General features: G+C 41.0%; 1 protein-coding gene across 1 annotated transcript in view; it reads left to right on the plus strand.

The window, feature by feature from the left end:
* The window catches only part of LOC122560072 (cadherin-like protein 26), an 84,252-nt gene that overhangs the window by 21,982 nt on the left and 38,816 nt on the right, over nucleotides 1–23,454 (plus strand). The window contains exons 7-9 of the mRNA XM_043710282.1: nucleotides 8,604–8,789; nucleotides 11,559–11,827; nucleotides 21,160–21,302. Coding sequence (XP_043566217.1) covers nucleotides 8,604–8,789; nucleotides 11,559–11,827; nucleotides 21,160–21,302 — 598 coding nt within the window. The remainder of the gene's footprint in view (nucleotides 1–8,603; nucleotides 8,790–11,558; nucleotides 11,828–21,159; nucleotides 21,303–23,454) is intronic.

Raw genomic sequence — 23,454 nt, forward strand, 5'->3', positions numbered from 1 at the left:
GGGTCGGTGTTGGGTCCACTGCTGTTCGTCATTTTTACAAACGACCTGGATGAGGACGTGGAAGGGTGGGTTAGTAAATTTGCAGACGACACTAAGGTCAGTGGAGTTGTGGATAGTGACGAAGGATGTTGTAGGTTACAGAGAGACATAGATAAGCTGCAGAGCTGGGCTGAGAGGTGGCAAATGGAGTTTAATGCGGACAAGTGTGAGGTGATTCACTTTGGTCGGAGTAAGCGGAATGCAAAGTACTGGGCTAATGGTAAGATTCTTGGTAGTGTAGATGAGCAGAGAGATGTCGGTGTCCATGTACACAGATCCTTGAAAGTTGCCACCCAGGTTGACAGAGTTGTTAAGAAGGCATACAGTGTTTTAGCTTTTATTAGTAGAGGGATCGAGTTCCGGAACCATGAGGTTATGCTACAGCTGTACAAACTCTAGTGCAGCTGCACTTGGCGTATTGTGTACAGTTTTGGTCACCGCATTATAAGAAAGATGTGGAAGCTTTGGAAAGGGTGCAGAGGAGATTTACTAGGATGTTGCCTGGTATGGAGAGAACATCTTAGGATGAAAGGCTGAGGGACTTGAAGCTGTTTTCGTTAGAGAAAAGAAGGTTGAGAGGTGACTTAATAGAAACATATAAGATAATAAGAGGGTTAGATAGGGTGGACAGGGAGAGCCTTTTTCCAAGTATGGTGATGACTAGCATGAAGGGGCATAGCTTTAAATTGAGGGGTGATAGATATAGGACAGATGTCAGAGGTAGTTTCTTCACTCCGAGAGTAGTAAAGGGTATGGAATGCTTTGCCTGCAATGGTAGTAGATTTGCCAACTTTAAGTACATTTAAGTCGTCATTGGACAAGCATATGGACATACATGGAATAGTGTAGGTTAGATTAGATTAGATTACATTACAGATTAGATTAGATTACATTACAGTGTGGAAACAGGCCCTTCGGCCCAACAAGTCCACACCGACCCGCCGAAGCGTAACCCACCATTCCCCTACATTTACCCCTTACCTAACACTACGGGCAATTTAGCATGGCCAATTCACCTGAGGTTAGATGGGCTTCAGATTGGTATGATAGGCGCTACATCGAGGGCCGAAGGACCTGTACTGCGCTGTAATGTTCTATGTTCTATAGATCTGCTGGGTTTGTCCAGCAATTTCTATTTTTGTTTCTGATGCAACTACTTTTGAGTTTATGGAATACACATGTCTTCAGGTCACACTGATTGTAGTTAGGCATTGAATAATTGCAGGTGGGCAAGGATATAATGTTGCAATTATAAGTCTTGATGGTTTTACCTTTAATAAGTATAGTCTCCAAATACCTTTTTGGGAGAGCCAAAGGAAGTTCCCAGCCTACATTCAGTGTTGCATCATTAATTTCATCTCTCTTGCTCTGCCAGAAAGTACCTCCTGTGGTCAGCCATGTCCTTTCACATTTTCCAGCTGCCACCCAATTTCAATTCTTGAGTACTTCCTTTCTACCATATGGTTTTTACATCACAGTGATTTTCCAGTCCTCAGATAGAAGCAAAATTTTTACCTTGGAAACTCAAAAACTGTCCCTGTCATTTCTCTCTCTCTCTCTCTCTCTCACACACACACACACACACTCTCTCACACTCTCTGTCTGTCTGTCTGTCTGTCTGTCTCTCTCACTGCTGCGCCACACACTGCAGCAGTTGTATTTCTCTGTGTGGCTGTGCATATCTTCAAATCTGATACAAATGCCATGACAATATCATAAATCATTCCATTTTTATTTTATGGGTTGAAATAATTCCAAATCAATCTCAATCACTCCATTTGACCTACCACTTGCCTCAAATATATCAGATGGATTCAGAAATGCCATCAATGCTTCTAGTGTGCATACAGACACCATTCAAAACATCTCCTTCAATAGCTCATGCACTAGTCTCTATCATAAGCATACTGCACATACACCTCGGTGTCATGAAACACAGTCTTTAAACTTAACCATTTGTGTGGTCAGGTGATATCTGTGATCACTTTGAATCACTTTTTTGTTCCTTTTAGAAACCATTTCATTCCATGCAAGTCCCAGATCTCAGATAATAAGCATCAAAAATCAATAGTCCATATTTCATAATGCAGCAGCTAAAAGTGTTTGGGGTTGGATCTGAAGAGGAAGACTTCAACATCCACAGCATCATTGACATACTGCTGTGAGATTGGCACAAAAACAGGAGAGAGTTGAAGAAGACAAGGACACAGTCGAGAAAAGTTGCATTAGACAAGGACCAATGTCTCTCTCACTCACCCACTTCAGGAATTTAGAGACAGAAACTTTCTTGAAGGACAATACTTTCAGTACTGGGTTTGTCCTGTCAGCTAATGGCTGATATTTGCAGCCTCTGGAAGTCTTTCTCTTGACCTGGCAGACACATGTTAGAATAACTGTGACAATCAATGCTGTCCTTAATTTATTATTTCAGGTTCCTTTCTTGTACTAAAGGAAACATGTCACAATCCATTGTACAAAAGGACACATGACATGTAATGAGTGAATGATGATAGCAGACATCATTGTGACAACAGCCAGAAGATGTAGGAACTTGGATTATGTGGAAAATATTTTTTTAAAAAACTTAACATATGGATACCATTGGTGAATTGCAATTTTTTGATCTTACATTTCCAATTGCTTCCACTTGCCATATCTTAGTGCCTTCACTTGGGGGAGATAGATGTATGGGGTGCTGTAGTGCTGTATTTGCTTTAATTGTTTTTTTTAGCTGCATGGATCACCAAGGTCAACACACAGCAACAGCCTCTGGAAGCGGAGGCCAGCGCATTGGAATGCCGACTGACATGGATCCTCCAACCCATTGTCTGTTCGTGTGGTCACACAACGTAGAGGAACACTGGCAAAGGGGCACAGTTTGGTGATAGTGACCATGAAACTACTGGATTTTCATAAAAATCCATTTGGTTCATTGACATCTTTAAATGGTCTGAGTACATGCGATTGACAATATAATCAATAGCTAGGCATTCATACGCCACTGAAGGTCATGTGCAACAGATGATATTATATTATGTAAGCTGCTAGTTCAGTATACCTCCAACTTAACAAGCTAGGAGATCAATCCTGTTTTAATAAAGAGTGCAGAAACAGCACCGGGCATACCTAAATGGTAAAGCTTTAATACGGGACTACATCATTCTGCTCCCACTTTTCCTATGTGATAGAAAGAGCTAAGATATTCAAAAGAGAATCAGATCAAAACTCTGCATTTCCTGCCACATCTCATTGATAATGTTGATGGATTGAGCATTGAACCAAAGACAGAGGCTCAACCATCAATGATAGGCATCAATGCAAAATATGTAGCTGAAGCATTTGCCACCCAGAAGTGCTAAGTGGATGATTCAGTTTGGCCTTCTCTTGAGGACTCAGCATAACTTTCTGACAATAAAAGTGAAGACTTGTGTTGCACATATAACTATGTCTTGAAATGATCTGTTACAGTACAGCTACAACACTGGCATTTACCTATCAAAATTATTCATACATGTGCTGGTCTCAAAAAGCTGGACAAGTCTAATCTTGGTAAATGCCACCATCAATCTAACTTTGATCATCAGTAAATCAATGAAAGGGATCATCAACAAATGCAATCAAGCAGCACTTACTTAGTAATGACCTGCGCACAGATGGTCAGTTTTGGTTCAGCCATGGCACTCAGCTCCTCTCCTGAATGAACACTAATTGTACAAAAATCGATAAAAGAACTGAATTCTAGAGGTGAAGTGAGTGAGAGTGCCCTTGACATCAAGGCAACACTTGACTGAATTTGGTATCAAGAATTCTTCCGTGCTGGGTCTGCAATTGTTCATGTTATATATTAATGGTTTGGAAGAGGAGACTGAGTATAATGTTTCCAAGTTTGCTGATGACACTAAATTGAGTGGAAAGGCAAACTGTGCAGAGAATGTGGAAGGTCTGCAGAGAGATTTAGATGGGTTAAGTGAGTGGGCTAGGGTCTGGCAAATGAGTACAATGTTGCTAAATGTGAGGTTATCCACTTTGGAAGTAAAAATAGTAGGTCAGAGTATTATTTAAATGATGAAAGATTGCAGCATGCTATTATGCAGAGGGACTTAGGAGTGTTCATTCATGAATTGCTAAAAGTTGATTTGCAGGTGCAACAGGCAATCAGGGATATTGGGTTTCAATGCTACAGGGATTGAATTTAAGAACTGGGAGATTCTGCTGCAATTGTACAAGGTGTTGGTGAGGCCGCACCTGGAGTATTGTGCGCAGTTGTGGTCTCCTTGCTTGGGGAAGGATATACTGGCTTTGGAAGCGGTGCAAAGGAGGTTCACCAGGTTGATTCTGGAAAAGAGGGAGTTACCCCATGAGGAGAGGTTGAGCTGCCTGGGACTGTACTCACTAGAACTTAGAAAAATGAGAGAGGATCTTATAGAAATATGTAAAATTATTAAAGGAATAGATAAGATAGAGGCAGACAAGTTGTTTCAACTGGTGGGTGAGACTAGAACTCAGGGACATGGCCTCAAGATTAGCGAGAGATGAGAAGGAACTGCTTTTCCCAGAGAGTAATGAATCTATGAAATTCTCTGTCCAAGGAAGCAATACAGGCAGCTTCATTAAAAATATTCAAGACACAGTTGGATGGGCTTTTGCATGGTAGGTCTATTAAGGGTTATGGGAATAATGCAGATAGGCGGAGCTGAGATAATGGATAGATCAGCCACGATCTTAATGAATGGTGTAGCAGACTTGACAGGCCAAATGGCCTACTCCTGCTTCTATTACTTTGAATATATTGCTATTCTTTCATTCTCGCTGGGTCAAAATTCAGAACTCTCTTTCTAAGAGTACAATGGGGGTACCGACACCACTTGACTGCAAAACCTCAAGAAGAAATCTTGTCATCACCTTCTCCCGGATAATCAATAATAGGCAGCAAATGGTGGTTTCCCCAGTGACCCCCTCATCCCATGAAAGGCAAAAAAAGGTTGCTCAAATATTACCCACACTGCGCAGATGTTTTTGTCTGATGCACTTTGAAAGATCCTGTTAAAGTTGTCCCATTGCATGCATTCAGAGCCATAATGAAAACAATGTGACCTGATCATTGTTATATCTGCTTCTTCCTCTCCACGATAACAAGTACTGAAGAGTGCAGCTAGCATATCCAGCTTTGTTTCTGATACATCTTTCAGATTCTATTTCTCAACAATAACTTTTGTTGTTCAGCAACTGTGTGTTAGCTGAGTATAACTTTGAGAAGATTTAGCTCCAAACTCGCTGCATCTCTAGCCTTCAATGAATCCGTCTGCTTACTTGTGTTGTGTGACTCACTAGGTGAATATGCGACTAACTGTTTAGGCACGAGTGATGGTGCATACTGAATACTGTATATGGTCAGTCTGCCCAATCAGCATGTATTTCCTGTGATTCTTGCTGATTATGTGAAAGTCAGACCTGAAAGATAGAGGAAAGGTTATTATTTAGTCATGGCAGGTGCCCTATTCTGCCATTTTGTTGTGCCATCATTGATAAAACAACGGTAGAGATATTTCAGTGCTTTTGGCATTTATCTGCCAGTGCCCTCTTTTTCTATCTCTGACAGAGGAGACCACCTGATGAAGGAGCAGCGCTCAGAAATCTAGTGCTTCCAATTAAACCTGTTGGACTATAACCTGGTGTTGTGTGATTTTTTTTAACTTTGTACACCCCAGTCCAACACCGGCACCTCCAAATCACGAGGAGAAGAATGCAATTATCTCTGTAGTCTCTTCCTTTGGTTTTCTGGTTCTCCCCAGCAATTTCCCTGTCTTAAAAAAAATGCAAGTGAGTCAAGACAGGCAATTTATCCACTGGATAAAAGTGCATTTGTTGGGGATACATCACATTTTGTTCGGGAATTCGTGTGTGAGTAGCAACTGTGGATGCGTAAATGATGAGGCTGTGATGTGTATACAAAGTGGGAGTTAGGTGTTACTAGACTTTGAGGAGAATCAGTGAAGTATTGAAATAAGATAATAAGAGTGAATAGAGGACACAAACTACAAAGATGCCTTATATTTGCTTTTCTTCATTGGTTAAGCCAAACTGTTTTCTACATTGAACTCCACACTGTATGCAACAGTACTGCTACTGACTGCCTCAACAACCTTAATTCAGTTGTGATTATAGATTCTGACCCAATGATTTGACTTTCAGATTGCAGCCCCTGTAAAAGTACAAGACCTCACTGTGTAGATCACAGCAGCTTGACCAAACTTTAGAAGTGACCACCTTTTATTTAATAGCATGTTTGAGATTGACTGATATTTCAAAGAAAAATAAACCTGCTGAATGTTGTAAGCTGTTTTTCAAAGTTAAGAATAAACTGTTAACATCTCCTGACATGTCAGGCCTTGTCGTCTATCAGGACATGATGAAACAGTCAACCATATTACAAAGCTAAAAATCACACAACACCCGATTATAGTCCAACAGGTTTAATTGGAAGCACTAGCTTTCGGTGTGCTGCTCCTTCATCAGGTAAAGGAGTGGCACTCTGAAAGCTAGTGCTTCCAATTAAACCTGTTGGACTATAAGCTGGTGTTGTGTGATTTTTAACTTTGTACACCCCAGTCCAACACCGGCATCTCCAAATCAATATTACAAAGCTGTACAGCTCTTTCAATTCACTTTGACTAATTAAAACACCTGCTGGGATGCATACATTAATTGAGTGTGAGTTTTAATGAATTATTTTCTGTTTCAATCATTTGATAAGATAAAAGCACAGTTGGACTTAAAAAGCATTGTGAACAATTCTAATCATTAGCAACTGAAAATAGGCCAATATGAGCAATGAAAATCCTGAAGGCTAGTTTTAAGTCTAGAGATGGGATATCTCAATGGAGTTGTACAACTGATTGTGAGGGCATTGGATCAGATAAGGGATTATATTGTAAAGTCCTGGTTGATCAAAGACAGAAGCAGATGCTCTAGAAGCTCATGAAAGGTGGATGGCAGTTTTTAACTCACTGGTTCATTTAAAAAAAAAGACCCTTTATTGGGTATTTTCGGTTCAGGGAATCTTTAAAGGACAATAAAGTTCTGACAATAAAGCACGACGTCCACTCCTGAAATAGGGTCCAAAAGTTTTGATAACATTTTTCAGGCTACTATTGACGCCAATGAGTAGATTGCCATTAACGAGCTATGTTGAGTCACTGTTAACTGACTACTCACTTGCATTAATGCATACAATTGCTTGAGTCTAAATTAAAGGTATGTATATGAATATTTATAATCTGGGGTTGACATGTGACAGTGCAATTGGATACTCATTTGTTATCTCATGCCGGTTTTTAAGGAATAGGAAACTATTCCAAAGAGATTTGCCTCAAATTTCCCAAGCATAGTAAACTATTGGACAAGGGAACATCTTACTTACATTGGTAATTTCCACCACCACAACCCATCATTCAAAAATCACCTTCAGATTAATAGCAACTCCAAAGTGAAGATTAATGTTTACTGTGAAAATTGCTGTGGATTTGGACAATAATACATAGTGGACAACAGTATTACCAGTATGTAACAGCCAGTAACTCCTCAGCACAATGGAAGCCTTGTGTGTTGGATTGTACTATTGATTCTGAATTGATATTTGATCAGGCATAGTTCTGTACAGAAGACCATTCATCAGTGTCCAAGTCATGCTTACAAATTTAATTGTATTAATGAGATTTTATGACAGTTTAACTTGTCACCAACAATATAAAGTTTGAGAGCAGAAGTTAAAAAAATTATTAAGGACTGAATGCACCACTACAGGTAAAATGCTAGAGCAATTTAAGAATGTTTCCACTAACAGTCTGGAAACTTTGACATGTAATAGAATCTTATAGCATTCTGTCCAATATGCCGTGTATTCATGGCCATATATTTAGCTCCCCTTGAAGTATTTATTCAGTTCCTGCTTGGAAATTATAAGTTCATTATCATTATCACTTGAGGCAGTAAATTCCAGATCATAACTCACTGCATAAATAAGTTCTCCTCATTACATCACTGCATCTTTTACTAATTATTTAAATCGTGAATCCAACCTCATGCCACTGGAACCAGTTTCTTCTTATTTACAACATAAAAGCACTCCATGATTTTGGAAACCTCTAATTAATATCCTCCTAACTTTCTGCACTCTAAACAAAATAATTTCAGCTTTACTAGTTTTGCCATATAATCGAAATCCCTCACCTCAGATACCATTTTACTTAAGCTCCGCTTTAGCAGGACTGTTTTGCTAGTATGCTGTGCCTCCACTTATAAGACAAGTATTCACTGTGCTTAATTAACAGCCCTATCAATGTATCCTGCCATCTTCAAAGATTTCTGAATGCAAACCCTTAGATCACCCTGTTTTTGCAGTTCCCTTTAAAATTGATATGTTTATTTTATATATTACAAATTTATATGAAAACAAAGTTGATATTAATTCAGGTCAATGTGCCATGTTTGATATAACTGAGAAGAGTGTTGCAAATTTCCTCTTCTTAAATAAAAACAGCAATGTTATCATCTGTTTTCCATAGGCTTCAGCTGATATCAATGAGACTGACAATAATGTGGTAATACTACGAATAAGTGTTACGGATAAAGATACTCCTCATACACCAGCCTGGAGAGCAAAATACACGATAGTACAAGGGAATGAAGATGAAAATTACAAGATTGAAACAGATCCAGAAACAAATGATGGAATGTTATATTTAATAAAGGTATGGCATTTTAATTTGAGAGTATTGATTTAATCTTTACTGGAGTATATGGGCTTTTGAAAAGAAAATGGAGGTAAACAAGCCACCGTTTATCTGTATCTTTACAGACATAAATATTTTATTTGTACTTTCTATATTACTGTTGTATGTTTTACTGTTTTTCCTGCAGTTTCAGATTTATTATTTTCAGTATGCCAATTTCATAATGAGCGAATTAAATCTCGGTTTGCGCCTCTTACAATTTAGTGGAAATCCAGATCTGAACTTTGCAGTCAGATTTGTAACTTTTTTCCTCAAATCCATGTCCAGAGGCACCATAGCTCTTTCAAATCCTATACCCATCCTGTTGATTGATTTGCAATCAGGGCCAAGAGTTCTCCCACTAAGTTTTACTTTATTAATCCAGAAACGCTAATATCAGTAGCAGTTCCTCAATTTTTTCTTACATTATTTAACTATTTAACTGGCAACTAACTCAGAAAATTATTGATCCCAATTGACCAATAACTGATTCTAGTAAATTTACAGGCTGAAATATTTTGTGGATCGATGAATCTGAACTTTAGACTTGAATTTCCAGTAAGTTCGGGCTTGAGTCCCCTTCGAGGGCACCTTTCAAATTCATAATCATCTGCCACCCAAAAGAGCAGGATGCATAGGGAACACCACCACCTTCAAACCACTCAGCATCTTGACTTAGAAATATATTGCTTCAGTGTTGATGGGTCAAAATCCTGGAATTCCCTTCCTAACAGCACTGTTGGAGTACCTGCACTAAATGGTTTTCACAAATCCAAAAGACAACTTGCCACCACAATAGACAATAGACAAAAGACAATAGGTGCAGGAGTAGGCCATTCAGCCCTTTGAGCCTTCAATATTGATCATGGCTGATCATTCCTAATCAGTATCCTCTTCCTGCCTTATCTCCATAACCCTTGATTCCACTATCTTTGAGAGCTCTATCCAACACTTCTTAAATGAATCCAGAGACTGGGCCTCCACTGCCCTCTGGGGCAGAGCATTCCACACAGCCACCACTCTCTATGTGAAGAAGTTTCTCCTCATCTCTGTCCTAAATGGTCTACCCCGTATTTTTAAGCTGTGTCCTCTGGTTCGGCACTCACCCATCAGCGGAAACATGTTTCCTCGGCCAGAGTGTCCAATCCTTTCATAATCTTATATGTTTCAATCAGATCCCCTCTCAGTCTTCTAAACTCAAGGGTATACAAGCCCAGTCGCTTCAGTCTTTCAGTGTAAGGTAATCCCGCCATTCCAGGAATTGACCTCGTGAACCTACGCTGCACTCCCTCAATAGCCAGAATGTCTTTCCTCAAATTTGGAGACCAGAACTGCACACAGTACTCCAGGTGTGGTCTCACCAGGGCCCTGTACAGCTGCAGAAGCACCTCTTTGCTTCTATACTCAATTCCTCTTGTTATGAAGGCCAGCATGCTGTTAGCCTTCTTCACTACCTGCTGTACCTGCATGCTTACCACCTTAGTAAGGGCAACTAGAATGGGCAATAAATACTGGCCCAGCCAGTGACACCCACATCCCACATGTGAATTTAGAAAGTTGCCTGCTTTAGAAGGAATGACGTCCTTGTGAAGGACATTCAAAAGATGAAAGGTCCTAGAGTTCAAACGAATGTAAAGACTGCGCATAATCAAGAACGGAATCAAGGTGAACAGTCCTCATGGAACAGATATACTTGTCTTCCAAAGCTGAAGAGAATGCATTCTGGATGAATAGTGAACCCCCCAGAGCAATTTCTGAAAGCAGATATTGTGAACAATTAGACTAAAGGCAAATGTAATTATATAAATGAATGCATAGCTGTTAATAACAGGGAGAAAGCTTGCAGGGAGATGTTTTATATGGTGTTTCATTCTTAAACGGCTCATGCTGAGGAATGTATTGGAATCCACCCACTATGATAATATCATGAATCAGGAAATCAACCCTGGATCTCAAAGGTGACAGGCATATCAGAGTCTCCTCATACTGGTTTTTCTTTACCACACCAAACAAAGCAGTCCCTTCGTATCTCAATCTAAAAGAAAGAAAGAAGGCAGCAAGTACACCTCGGGGTGACCATGAATCCAACTAGTCCATACAATAGGATGAGAATAGTGAGGAATCCCTACACAATATGGTGGAAGCAGTGGGCATTGCTTTCTCTTACAATACACACAGCTATGTGAAAATAGCAAATTGATCAGTAGATTAATCAAAATACCGGCACCACTCCAAGGTTTGTGACAAATATTGTGGTTGGTATGGTGGCACAGTGGCTCAGTGGTTAGCACTGCTGCCTCGCAGTGGCAGGGACTTGGATTTGGTCCCAGCCTTGGATAATTGTCTGTGTGAAGTTTGCATGTTTTCCCCATATTTGTGTGGGTTTCTGCTGGGTGCTCTGGTTCCCTCCCAGGTTCTAGGATATGCAAGTTAGGTGGATTGGCCATGCTAAATTACCCATAATGTTTTAGTATGTGTAGTCAAGTGTGTTAGCCATGGGAAATGCAGGGTCTGTGTGGGATGCTCTTTGGAGGATTGGCATGAATGTGTTGGGCTGAATGGCCTGTTTCCACACTGTGGGGATTCTATACAACAATCTATATACAACTCATAAACGTGTTGAATTTTCAGTTAATATACTAAAAGCAGAAAATAATTAACCCAACCTAACAGGTTTAGAATAATTGAAACATTTCTAAGCTATTTAAAGTAGTATTCAAATTGATTATATTATTTTTACTTTTGCAGTCTTTGGATTATGAGGCTAATCCTCAGAGGAATATTAAGATAACAGTTGAAAATGAAGAACCTTTTGCTACATGCCCACCACTGAGTGGGAGAGGTTCCAACAAATTGTCAGAAATCTCTGCAGTTATAACAGTGAAGGACAAGAATGACCCTCCTGTGTTCACCCCTCCAGTATTATTTGTTCGGGAGACTGAAGGTCAGAAGCCTGGAAAGATAGTGGGAAGATTTAATGCGACTGATACTGATAAATTCTTTAAGCATTCGATCAGGTAAAGGAAAGTCTTGAACATAAGAGAACATATACCACGATTTCTCACATTTATATGCTAATTATTTATTTTTGGCAAAACTTTATTAAATTACATTTTTATTGGATACAATCTAAGTCCATTGCTTCATCTGCTACTGCATGACATTTGGAGGTTTATCTCCAACCATGGGATAGAATGAACTATGGGTATAGTCCCTGTCCGATAATGTTTCCATATGATTTGACTACAAAAAAACAAAATGGATAAATTGAATGCAGAATCTGGTCTGACCTTTTGATCAATTAATGATAAATAACAAACTAACAGAAAGCTTTGAAATAATGTTATACTAAATCCATTAACTCTTTTCACAAGCGCTCTTGGGAATAGTTCAAAATTGCTGTTAATGTAATGGTAAGGAACGTCAGGCTGCATGTAAGGTAGACTATTGATTCACTACTGCCCCTTTTGTATTATGTGCCAGGTCCAAATTTTACTTCAATACAAACAATGAATAAATTCCCTCGGTACTAAGTCCTATTTTACCAAGGTTTACCATATGACATATTTATACATTTTCCTTCAAACAACTACAGCTTTATTGAAATGCAGATTATGTGAAATAAGTGCAGAAAATTCTGCAAGTATATAAGCTGCTAACTTCAGTTAAAGAGAGAAGACAGATTATGATGTTTTATATGTATAATATTGATCTAAGTTGTTTATTTATGCTGTTGTTGATAATTCCTTCCGGGAGTTTGCTGATGAATGGAAAGTGTCCTTTTTAAATTACATTAACAAGTTTTCTAAATCTAAGTAACTCATAAAACAGGATAGAGATGACCGAACCACACAATAATTGGCTGAATTAGATTTATTCTGTATTTTAGGCATCCTGGGCAAGATTCTACATTGTTAAGCAGAGGCCTGTGCCATGCAAACACATGTATGGTTTGACTCTGAGCGATATTATAACTGGAGCAGCATGGTGGCTCAGTGGTTAGCACTGCTGCCTCACAGCACCAGGGGCCGAGGTTTGATTCCAGCCTTGGATGACTGTCTGTGTGGAGTTTGCACATTCTCCCTGTGTCTGCGTGGGTTTCCTCCGGGTGCTCTGGTTTCCTCCCACAGTCCAAAGATGCGCAGGTCAGGTGAATTGGCCATTTTAAATTGCCCATCGTGCTAGGTGCTGTAGTCAGAGGGAAATGGGTCTGGGTGGGTTACTCTTCAGAGGGTCGGTGTGAACTTGTTAGGCCGAAGGGCCTGTTTCCACACTGTAGAGAATCTAATCTAATAACTCTGGGGGAGATTTTCTCAGTTGTCTGCTCTTCTTACTGTCATAACCAGAAATGTGCAACATTTCAGCTATCTCTCTTTTTTTGCTGTTTCCTGTGTAATTAATATTTTAAATGTACTGTGGTTCAGTGGCATGGATAGCTTTTCACTGATGTGCCACTGGCAGATATTGCTTTAGGCACAGGGAGGCTGTAAAGGAGTCTCCATGTACAATAGAAACACTCTGCACCATGGCCAAATGTTTCCTGTCTAATTTCATTGCCATTAATACTCGACCTACAAACACAACAGTAGCGTGGGTGATTCTCAGAATTAAATTTCACTTGTAAATATTTCACATTGCATTAATTTCACTTCATTCTGGTGCGCATCATCATTATTTGTTAAGATTAGCTAAATCAGAGATCAAGGTATCTTCATAATTGGCATGCATTGATGGTTGCAGAGGATTTGGGGCATTTCCTTGAATAGGGATGAAACAATGTTTTGTTTCTGTGTTCACTCTTTATTGGACGCTGGCATTAATTTGCCCTCTCACCCTAAACCTATGCCCTCTAGTTCTGGACTCCCTGACCCCAGGGAAAAGACTTTGCCTATTTACCCTATCCATGCCCCTCATAATTTTGTAAACCTCTGTAAGGTCACCCCTCAGCCTCTGACGCTCCAGGGAAAACAGCCCTGGCCTGTTCAGCCTCTCCCTTTAGCTCTCTTCTCCAACCCTGGCCACATCCTTGTAAATCTTTTCTGAACCCTTTCAAGTTTCACAACATCTTTCTGATAGGAAGGAGACCAGAATTGTGCGTAATATTCCAACAGTGGCCTAACCAATGACTTTTATTTTATTGTGGAAGAAATAATCTTGTATCTTTTCTCTTTTTTTAACTGAATGTTCATATTAGTCTCCATTTCTTGCTCAGATATGGCTGATCATGTAAGCTCAGCTGGCCCTCTCCTTTATGCAATGTTAAGACATGGTCCCATACCACTCTTGGCAGGGATAATTGAAACATTGGCGATGAAGTAAAAGCTCTGTTTGGAATCCAACAGCCAGCACCAAACTGGACACAGATTTGAACAAATGCTGATGCTTTAAGGCTTCTCATTTTCATAAATGACAAAATGGAAATATAACACAGGAACAGGCACTTTGGCCCTCCAAGCCTGTGCTGATCATCATGCCCTAACTGAACTAAAAACAAAAGCCTTCTGTCTTTATTTGGTCTGTATCGCTCTATTCCCTCCCTATTCATGTTACTGTCCAAATGCCTCTTAAATGTCGCCAATGTGCCTGTTCCCACCACCTCTTCTGGAAGTGTGTTCTAGGCTTGTACCAGTCTGTGTGGAAATCTTCTCTCACACCTCTCTCTTAAACTTTCCCCCTCTCACCTTGAACCTGTGCCCCCTTGTGATTGAAACTTCAGCCCTGGGAAAAAAGCCTCTGACTATCTATGCTTCTCATAATTTTGTAGACCTCTCACAAGTCTCCTCCCAGTTGCTGCCTTTCCTGTGAAAACAATCCTAGTCTTTTTAACCTTTCCTCATAGTTAATGCCCTTGAGACCAGGCAACTTAGTGAACCTTCTCTGCACTCTCTCCAAAGCTTTCACATCCTTCTGATAGTGTGGCAACCAAAACTGCACACAATACTCTAAATGCGGCCTAACAAGGTTTTTATATAGCTACAACATGGTCTGTCAACTCTTGTACTCTATGGCCCGGCCGATGAAGGCAAGCATGCCATATGCTTTCTTAATCACCTTGGCCACGTTTAGGTAACTGTGGACCCACATTCCCAGGTCCATCTGTATGTTAATGTTCCTAAGGGTTCTGCCATTTACTGCATAATTTACCCTAAAATTTGACTCCTAAAATGCACCACCTCACATCTGTCTGGATTAAACTCCATCTGTCATTTCTATGCCCAATCTTACGTAAGGTGGAGGAAGCAAGGATCCAGCACAGCTTTAGAGGATTACAGGCTTGCTAGAAAGGAGCTCAGAAATGGACTGAGAAGAGCCAGGAGGGGGGCACGAAAAAGGCTTGGCAGGAAGGATAAGGGAGAACCCAAAGGCGTTTTACTCCTATGTGAGGAATAAGGGGATGGTCAGGGAGAAGGTAGGGCCGATCAGGGATAGCGGAGGGAACTTGTGTGTGGAGTCTGAGCAGATAGGGGAAGCCCTAAATGAGCTTTTGCTTCGGTTTTCACCAAGGAAAGGGAACTTGTTGTAAATGAAAACTTTGAGGAGCTGGAATACAGTCTTGACCAGATCAAGATTGATGAAATTGATGTGCTAGAAATTTTGGAAAGCATTAAAATTGATAAGTCCCCAGGACCAGACCAGATTTATCCTAGGCTGTTATGGGAAGTGAGAAAGGAGGTTGCTAAGTCGCTGGCGAGGATAATTGCCTCCACACTCTCCACAGGAGGTGTAGCGGAGGATTGGAAGGGGGCGAATGTTGTTTCTCTTTTCAAGAAGGGTAATAGGGAAATCCCTGGCAATTAAATACCAGTCAGTCTTACATCTGTGGTCAGCAAAGTTTTAGAAAGAATTCTGAGGGATAGGATTTATGACTATTTGGCAAAGCATAGTGTGATTAAAGGCAGTCAGTATTGCTTTGTGAGGGGCAGGTCATGCCTCACAGATCGTATTGAGTTCTTTGAGGAGGTGTCAAGACAGGTCGATGACAGTAGAGTAGTGGATGGGGTGTATATGGATTTTAGCAAGGCATTTGTTAAGGTTCCCCATGGTCGGCTCATTCATAAAGTCAGGAAGTATGGGATACAGGGAGATTTGGCTGTCTGGATTCAGAATTGGCTGGCTGACAGAAGGCAGAGAGTGGTTGTAGATGGAAAGTATTCTGCCTGGAGGGCAGTGTTGAGTGGGGTCCCACAGGGCTCTGTTCTTGGGCCTCTGCTCTTTGTAGTTTTTATAAATGACTTGGATGAGGTGGTTGAGGGGTGGGTTAGTAAATTTGCAGATGACACAAAGGTTGGAGGTGTCATCGAATGCTGAATATTGGATTAAAGACAGGATTCTTGGCAGTGTGGAGAAACAGAGGGATCTTGGTATTCAAGTACATAGATCCCTCAAAGTTGCCACCCAAGTGGATAGGGTTGTTAAGAAAGCATATGGTGTTTTGGCTTTCATTAACAGGGGGATTGAGTTTAAGAGCCGCAAGGTTTTGCTGCAGCTCTGCAAGTTCCTGGTGAGACCACACTTGGAATATTGTGTCCAGTCTGGTCGCCCTACTATAGGAAAGATGCAGAGGCTTTGGAGAGGGTGCAAAGAAGATTTACCTGGGTGCTGCCTGGATTGGAGGGCTGCCTTATGAAGAAAGGTTGAGTAAGCTCGGACTCTTCTCTCTGGAAAGAAGGAGGTGTACAAAATAATGAGTGGAATAGATAGAGTCAATAGCCAGAGACTTTTCCCCAGGGCAGGATTGACTTGTTCGAGGAGTCATAGTTTGAAGATATTAGGAGGAAGGTATAAAGGAGACGTCAGAGGTATGCTCTTTACGCAGAAAGTTGTGAATGCATGGAATGCGTTGCCAGCTGTGGTGGTGGAAGCAGAGTTATTGGGGACATATTTAAGCAACTGCTGGACATGCACATGGATAGCAGTGAGTTGAGGGGTGCATAGGTTAAATTACAATATTTTACATTAGGATTAAACCTCGGCACGACATCGTGGGCCAAAGGGACTGTTCTGTGCTGTACTTTTCTATGTTCCATGTTCTTTAGTTATATCTTGTTATATCCTTTTGCAAGCATCAGCACTAGCAGCAACTCTACCAATCATCTGCAAACTTCTGAATCAGAAGTTACTAATTAATGAGTTGACTGAGTTTTCCCACTGTCCTTCACCACACCCAAAATGTCAGGCCATTGCCACTTCTTTTTTCTATACCACAAACCCCATGCTCTGTGCTCCCCTGTATCCCTCTTTTGTTCCTCCATGCTTCACCCTACTTCACACCTCCTCTCTTTACCACTGACCCATTCTAGTCAGTCCTGAGCCTCAATGCAAACTGCCACTCATCTACTTCCCTCCTTTGTAAGATGGAGTTAAACACGAAATCTGTTGACCAGACACACAAGCATACAAAGTTGACTGATAAATGCCATCTTCAAACTAACAGGGACTACAATTCATTGTCCAAAAATGATTTTCGAAGCCATGGCCTCAAGCCTAAAGGAACATCATAGGGTAGTTTGATAATGGCTCACTGAGAGAACTCTAATCAGTCTTGAGAAGGTTCACTAGGCTGTGACTGAGTCTGGAGAGACTGTCTCATGAGGACAGGTTGAGTAGGTTGGCTCCATATTTAACCTTGTTGGAACATACAGGACTCTTAGCACACTTTATTGGGTGGATGTGGGAAGACTGTTTTCCCTTGTGGGAGAGTCTAGGACCAGAGGACATTATCTCAGAATGAGCTGTTGCCCATTTAAAACAGAGATGAATAGGAATTTCTTCTTTCAGAGGGTTGTGAACTTGTTGAATTCTTTACTGCAGAGGTTTGGTGATGCTGGACCATTACGCATATTCAGGTTTTAGACAGATTTTTAATCAGTAAGGGAATCAAAGATTTTGAGGAAAAAGGAGGAAAATGGAATTGAAGGTTAGCAGATATACCATGGTCTCTTTGAATGACAGAGCAAACTTGTTGGGCTGAGTGGCCAATGAGTGGCTTCCCAATGTGGTATTAAAACATTGATTCTGCAATTGATTGGACAATTTCACACTCTCCAAGCTCCTTATAGAGGCATGACATTGACCTGCTTGATTGCACATTGTGTGAAGACATAATATGAGACTTCATTGTGATGGATGTGAGAGCTGAGGAGTTCCTTCAATGGAATTGAATTATCTTTCTCAGTTTCCTCACAGTTCAACAGATTATCTGGTTACGGGTCAAACGTGGAGCCAGCCATGACTAGAGTCCTGAATGTCACAGTTCAAGATCCCCAATGGTTCAGACTTTCTGTAGTTAAGGAGTCAGCAGCTTGTAAACAGTAACAAACACGTGGTAATTGAAAGTTCTTTCATCCTTGGGATATCTGAAGAGGCTGCTTTTCCCTCATGACAATGTTACTGAATCAGACCCAACATCAAAAATTATATGATGGTACACATTTTAACAGCGTAGTGAACATATATTTACAAAGGGGAAAGATCATCTACAAGGTTATGTCACCCATGATATATATGTGCCCTCTTTAAGTTTACTATTTTCTCTGTCTCCGACAGTCCTGACTTCTGCAGCAGCGGTGGAGGGAGCCTACTGTGCGGTTAGTCCTATTTGCCTGGAAGGCTTTAGTGGTTATTTTTGGTGTCTTTTGATCTAGAGAGCCTAGTCCTGCACAAGCATAGCCACACCCCCTCCTTGCGTGGGACTTCAAGCACACTTCAGAATCAAAAGCAGAGGTGTGCTGGAGAGACTGAGTTACTCTGCAGTGTCCTGAGAAGAAGCTTCAGGTGTTCTGCATTTAGTTGCTTCTTCTACTGGTTCCTGCTGACACCACTGTAGCCCCCAGACAGGAAAGGGCACTCAGAGTGAGGTTGACATTTCTCATCTTGTCTCACTTTGCCATTGATGTTGTGCATGTGTAGCTAGAAATTAGAGTACAGGCATGGAATGTGTTGGATTTAGATCTCCAAAGTGGTCATCAGCATGTCCACAGAGTAGGCCAGATGTACACATTCTACAGAAATCATAATATTAGTAATGCTGGTGAACTCCACCATCCTTCAATCCAAATTACTGAGTGTCTCTGACAAACTGGCCTACTGCTCCTGTGCTTCTCAGTGCACTTTCATGAAGTCATTAATGGAAGAGCAATACAATGTAGCTTACTGATTCACCTTTGCCAGTTTTGGATCTCTTGGCCTAATTATGGACAAATCTTTCCTGCATTGAGACAAAGAGAGGGTTGGCATATGATGGAAGACCAGTTAGTGGGGATGCATGAGCAAGAGAGATAGTAATGTGTCTCCAGTGAGTGAACTGGAAGGAACGGATAAGTAGTTTGAGAACTTGAGGTAGGTGAAAGCCGTTGAGTGGAGATGCAATAGTGAATTGCAGTCTATGAGTTTTGGCAAGCTGAGTGTGCAGTGGCAGAGTTAGAGTGGGTTCTGGCCCTGTGAGTGTGAGGTAGGGAGGATTATCCTTGCAGAGCCCAAGTGATCGTTAACTTTCTTGCTACACTGGTGGTCATCCTGCTTCACCTGTATCACAATGCTGAACTGGGTTGCTGTCTGTGACCAGGCTGGCTGGTCCAACTCATAGGAAGTTTATTTGACAAAGCACGTTAACAAAAAATGGAAAATTCCTGCCAGTCTTGACAAAGGAAGATTGGTAGTAGTGAACAACTTCAAATAACCCTTAACTTGTGTCACATACTTGTAGAGTTGGCAGCTATCATAATATATCAGGAGTGGCAAATAGGCCAACTACCACACCAATGCAATTTATTTCCTAATTCATTTCCACCAAATATTATCTATCATGTTCCTAAACAGTAATAACACTTTTTACCTTGAAACAATTGATGAAAAAGGAGTTAGCTCAAAAATAAGCAACTTTGCATTTTGTTCATGGGATGAGAGTGTTGCTGTCTAATCCAGCATTTATTGCTCATTTTAAATTGCCCTGGAGAAGTCGGTGGTAAACTGCCTGCTTGAACTGCTGTAGTCTTCGTGGTGTTGAGATGTGCTGCTAAGAAAGGAGTTCCAGTTTAGTGCTATGTTTATGCTGCTGGGCTAACAACCCAGAGCTTGCAAATTCAAATCCTAGTAAATCGAGAAACTAAATGCAATAAATATGATAATGTAAGGAACTAGCTTCAGGAAAAATAATCATAAGATATCATGGATTGGCGTATATTTCTTTCTCACATTGAGATGCTGCTAGCACAGAGTTGTGATAGATCTACCCAGTCAAAGCTGAATTGACCATTAACAAGAGTAGGATTGTATATTACTACAATTTTTTTCATTATGTCTAAATATGCTTTGCCTATTGAATAATAGATCAATTCTGGTTCTATACAGGGAGTAGAAGGACTTGTCACGAACCAACACACCGATGTTGAAAAAGAGGGAAACATATATGTTGAACACTGATATCTCAGACAGTGTTTTTGAGATTGTAACCAGTGTAAAGCAGTTTATTTCTCATGATATAATTGATTTTTTTCTCAATCCCCTTAAACCTGAGTCCGATGGAAGTAGTTCCTCTTCATTTACGAATTTGAATAATTGACCGCCTAGCCAATTTAATTCACCTCTGGTGACGTCAAGAAGTGGTTGATTGTATAGAGCACTATGACTTTGACAACATTACTGCTGTAGTGTTGTAGATCTATTCCTCACCTAGTCAAACTACAGATATGTTTCAGGGCATTAGCATCTACCTGACCATATCCAAAATGGCCCAAGGTATTCTGTTTGCCAAAATGAAAGGATTAATCTGTTCCAGCCAAGTGCTATCTAGTTGTGTTTTATTCAGTAACAGATATAGGCATTACCTACTAGGCCAGCATTTATTACCCATCCCTGATAGTCCAGAGGATAATTAAGAATCAACCACATTACTGTGGGTCAGGAGTTACAGAGAGGTCAGACCAGATAACGATGACAGATTACCTTCCCTAAAGAACACAAATGAACCTGATGGGTTTTAGATCATCTTGTCTTTAGAGTTACCTTGATTTTGAAAATATGGTAATGTAATTAAAAAGGAGATTTTCCATTCTTCCACAAAGTCGTTGAAGGAATTTATCAATAACTCACCAATCAACTGTAATCCCTGACCATGGGACAACTATAATCATCATCATTATCCTGTGGGAGATGAAATAAAATAAAGTAAAATAAATATTAGATAAATTTTAAAAAATACTTCAGATAGTTTGATTCTGATCCCTTGGGCTAGTTTGTGAAGTCAAATAGTTTCAATTTCTCTAACTGTAACACATAAAAAAATGAAATTTGTTAGCAATTAATGTTTCATGTTCTTGATTAAACCCTTATGTGTCTTTTTCTGTGAAAGATATGTTCGAGGATCTGACCCAGCTGAATGGTTTACAGTAGATGCTGACACTGGTGTTGTCTCAACAGTAAAAACATTGGATCGTGAATCACCTTATGTGAATAACAGTTTCTATACATTACTTGTTTATGCAGTTGAGGATGGTAAGTTGTCTTCTGAAAATATCAGTTTACAGATTGCATACTTAAATGGGTAAGTTAAGTGCCACATGCTTCATTCTGCTGCCTCATACTCAGGAGAAAGTGAGGACTGCAGATGCTGGAGATCAGAGTCGAGATTGTGGTGCTAGAAAAGCACAGCCGGTCAGGCAGCATCCAAGGAGCAAGAGAATCAACTTTTCGAGCATAAGCTTCCTGATAAGAGCTTGAAACATCGATTCACATGCTCCTTGGATGCTTCCTCACCAGCTGTGCTTTTCCAGCACCACACTCTCAACTCTGCCTCACACTCATTCTAACCCTACTACTGCATCCACCTACCACAAAAGGCCATGCTCTACCACTCTATATACCACATCTTCCCTTACTCGCTCTTTCACCCCCCACCTCCCATCGTAAACCTTGAATGGACTTAGTGCTGCCCACTCACTTGTCTGGGAACTTTGGGGGGCACAAGCTGGTGAGCACCTCACTGATCCACATCTGGTTGAGGAAGAAGCACACAGGTTGTTGACATTTGGAGGGCTGAAGGAGACCAGGCATCTCTCAGTGCCAGGTAGGAGATGACCCTGTGATGTCAGCAATTAGGGACTTTGTCCAACTGGGCAGGGAGCAACAAGAGGTATTGTAGGACAGAACATCTTTCATAGCCGAGACACTGCAGGAGTGCCGGTTTTTCATGAGGACCCAGCTACCTCAAGCATGTGATTGCCGTCTTCCTCCATGGACAAGTTGGCAAATGCCATGGAAAGCCATGTCCAGCACCCTGAAGATTTGTTGGGATGTGCATGAACCTGCACCACTCCTGAAGAAGGGCTTATGCCCGAAACGTTGATTCTCCTGTTCCTTGGATGCTGCCTGACCTGCTGCGCTTTTCCAGCAACACATTTTCAGCCCTGCACTCCATTACCCCAGGCATCAGACCTCATGACCAGAGGCTGGTGACAGGGAACGCTAACCTCATAACAGGGAGCCTGGAACCTGGTGCTTACTTCAGGTGTCTCTTTCTCATAAGGAGATAGGATGGTGCCCAGTCACTCAAGAAACCACACACAGGCCTCTCAAAGGTTTCTTCTCAGGACATTACAGAGCTGGTTGTCCTTCAACCTTGATATCGCCTGCTCCCCTCCCAAAGTTTAAGCTGAGAATGGTCCACTTGCCACTCATTAGTAACTCTCAGTATGCCTGGGCTGTCCAGGCACAAAAGCTCCTGGCATTCCTCAGTGAAACTTTTAAGGCCAATAGGCTACCCCACTCCAGCAGTGGAATGTGGGAGAACGGTGAAACTTTGTGGAAGGGAGAGAAGAAAATCCTTTTTTGAGAGCATAGTATCGGTACGGAAGATAGTGTACTGGATATAAAGTCGAACTCTTGGATAAAAGTTAAAGGTTTTGCAATAGATCCATTTGATTGTGTTTCTGAATGTAACTGCCAGCATGATCTCTAACCTCATATCAATACAGGGTGCACCATGAATCAACTCTGTTGCAACATGTTAAAGGAAGATGAAAATGATATATATGGGGCAAAGGATGCCATCATCACTCTTGGTTGAACATTTCTATTTTTTTCCCAGGACTCTGTATGCAAAAGTATTGGTGCTGAATGAAATGGTCAGCAATATGTTGCTAAGGGGGTATACAGCACACGAGGAGGTACTAAATTCAAATTACCAGAGATTAGGGATCCGACTGGTCTGTGTGTAATTTTACTGCTCTTGAAAGGCTCCTTATCTCTCTCTCCCTATCTATCTCTCCCTATCTCTCTCACTACCTCCCTCTCCCTCTCCCTCTCCCTCTCTCTCTCTCTCTCTCTCCCCGGATAAACCTGATGCACTGAGTGAGCTAACTGAACAAGCCTGGATGAGAAGTGCCCAGACTATTGACCGGTGACTGTACAGCTCCCTGACTGCATTAGCCCTAGCCTCAGACTTGCCACTTGTGGAGCCACCAGACTGAGCTTGAAAACCTTCTGGATTATTGATGTATAGACCCTCTGATTGGGAATACCCTGACCAGATGCCTGACTGTGGCCAATTCCTTTGACTGGTATCAGAAGCTATGCTTGACTTCATGAGCCAGGGCTCATGACTGATGGATGTCTCCATGGATTTCTTGTTTTTGACTTTGTTTGTTGG

Source organism: Chiloscyllium plagiosum, chromosome 20 (assembly GCF_004010195.1).
Source record: "Chiloscyllium plagiosum isolate BGI_BamShark_2017 chromosome 20, ASM401019v2, whole genome shotgun sequence".
NCBI classification, from domain to species: Eukaryota; Metazoa; Chordata; class Chondrichthyes; order Orectolobiformes; family Hemiscylliidae; genus Chiloscyllium; species Chiloscyllium plagiosum.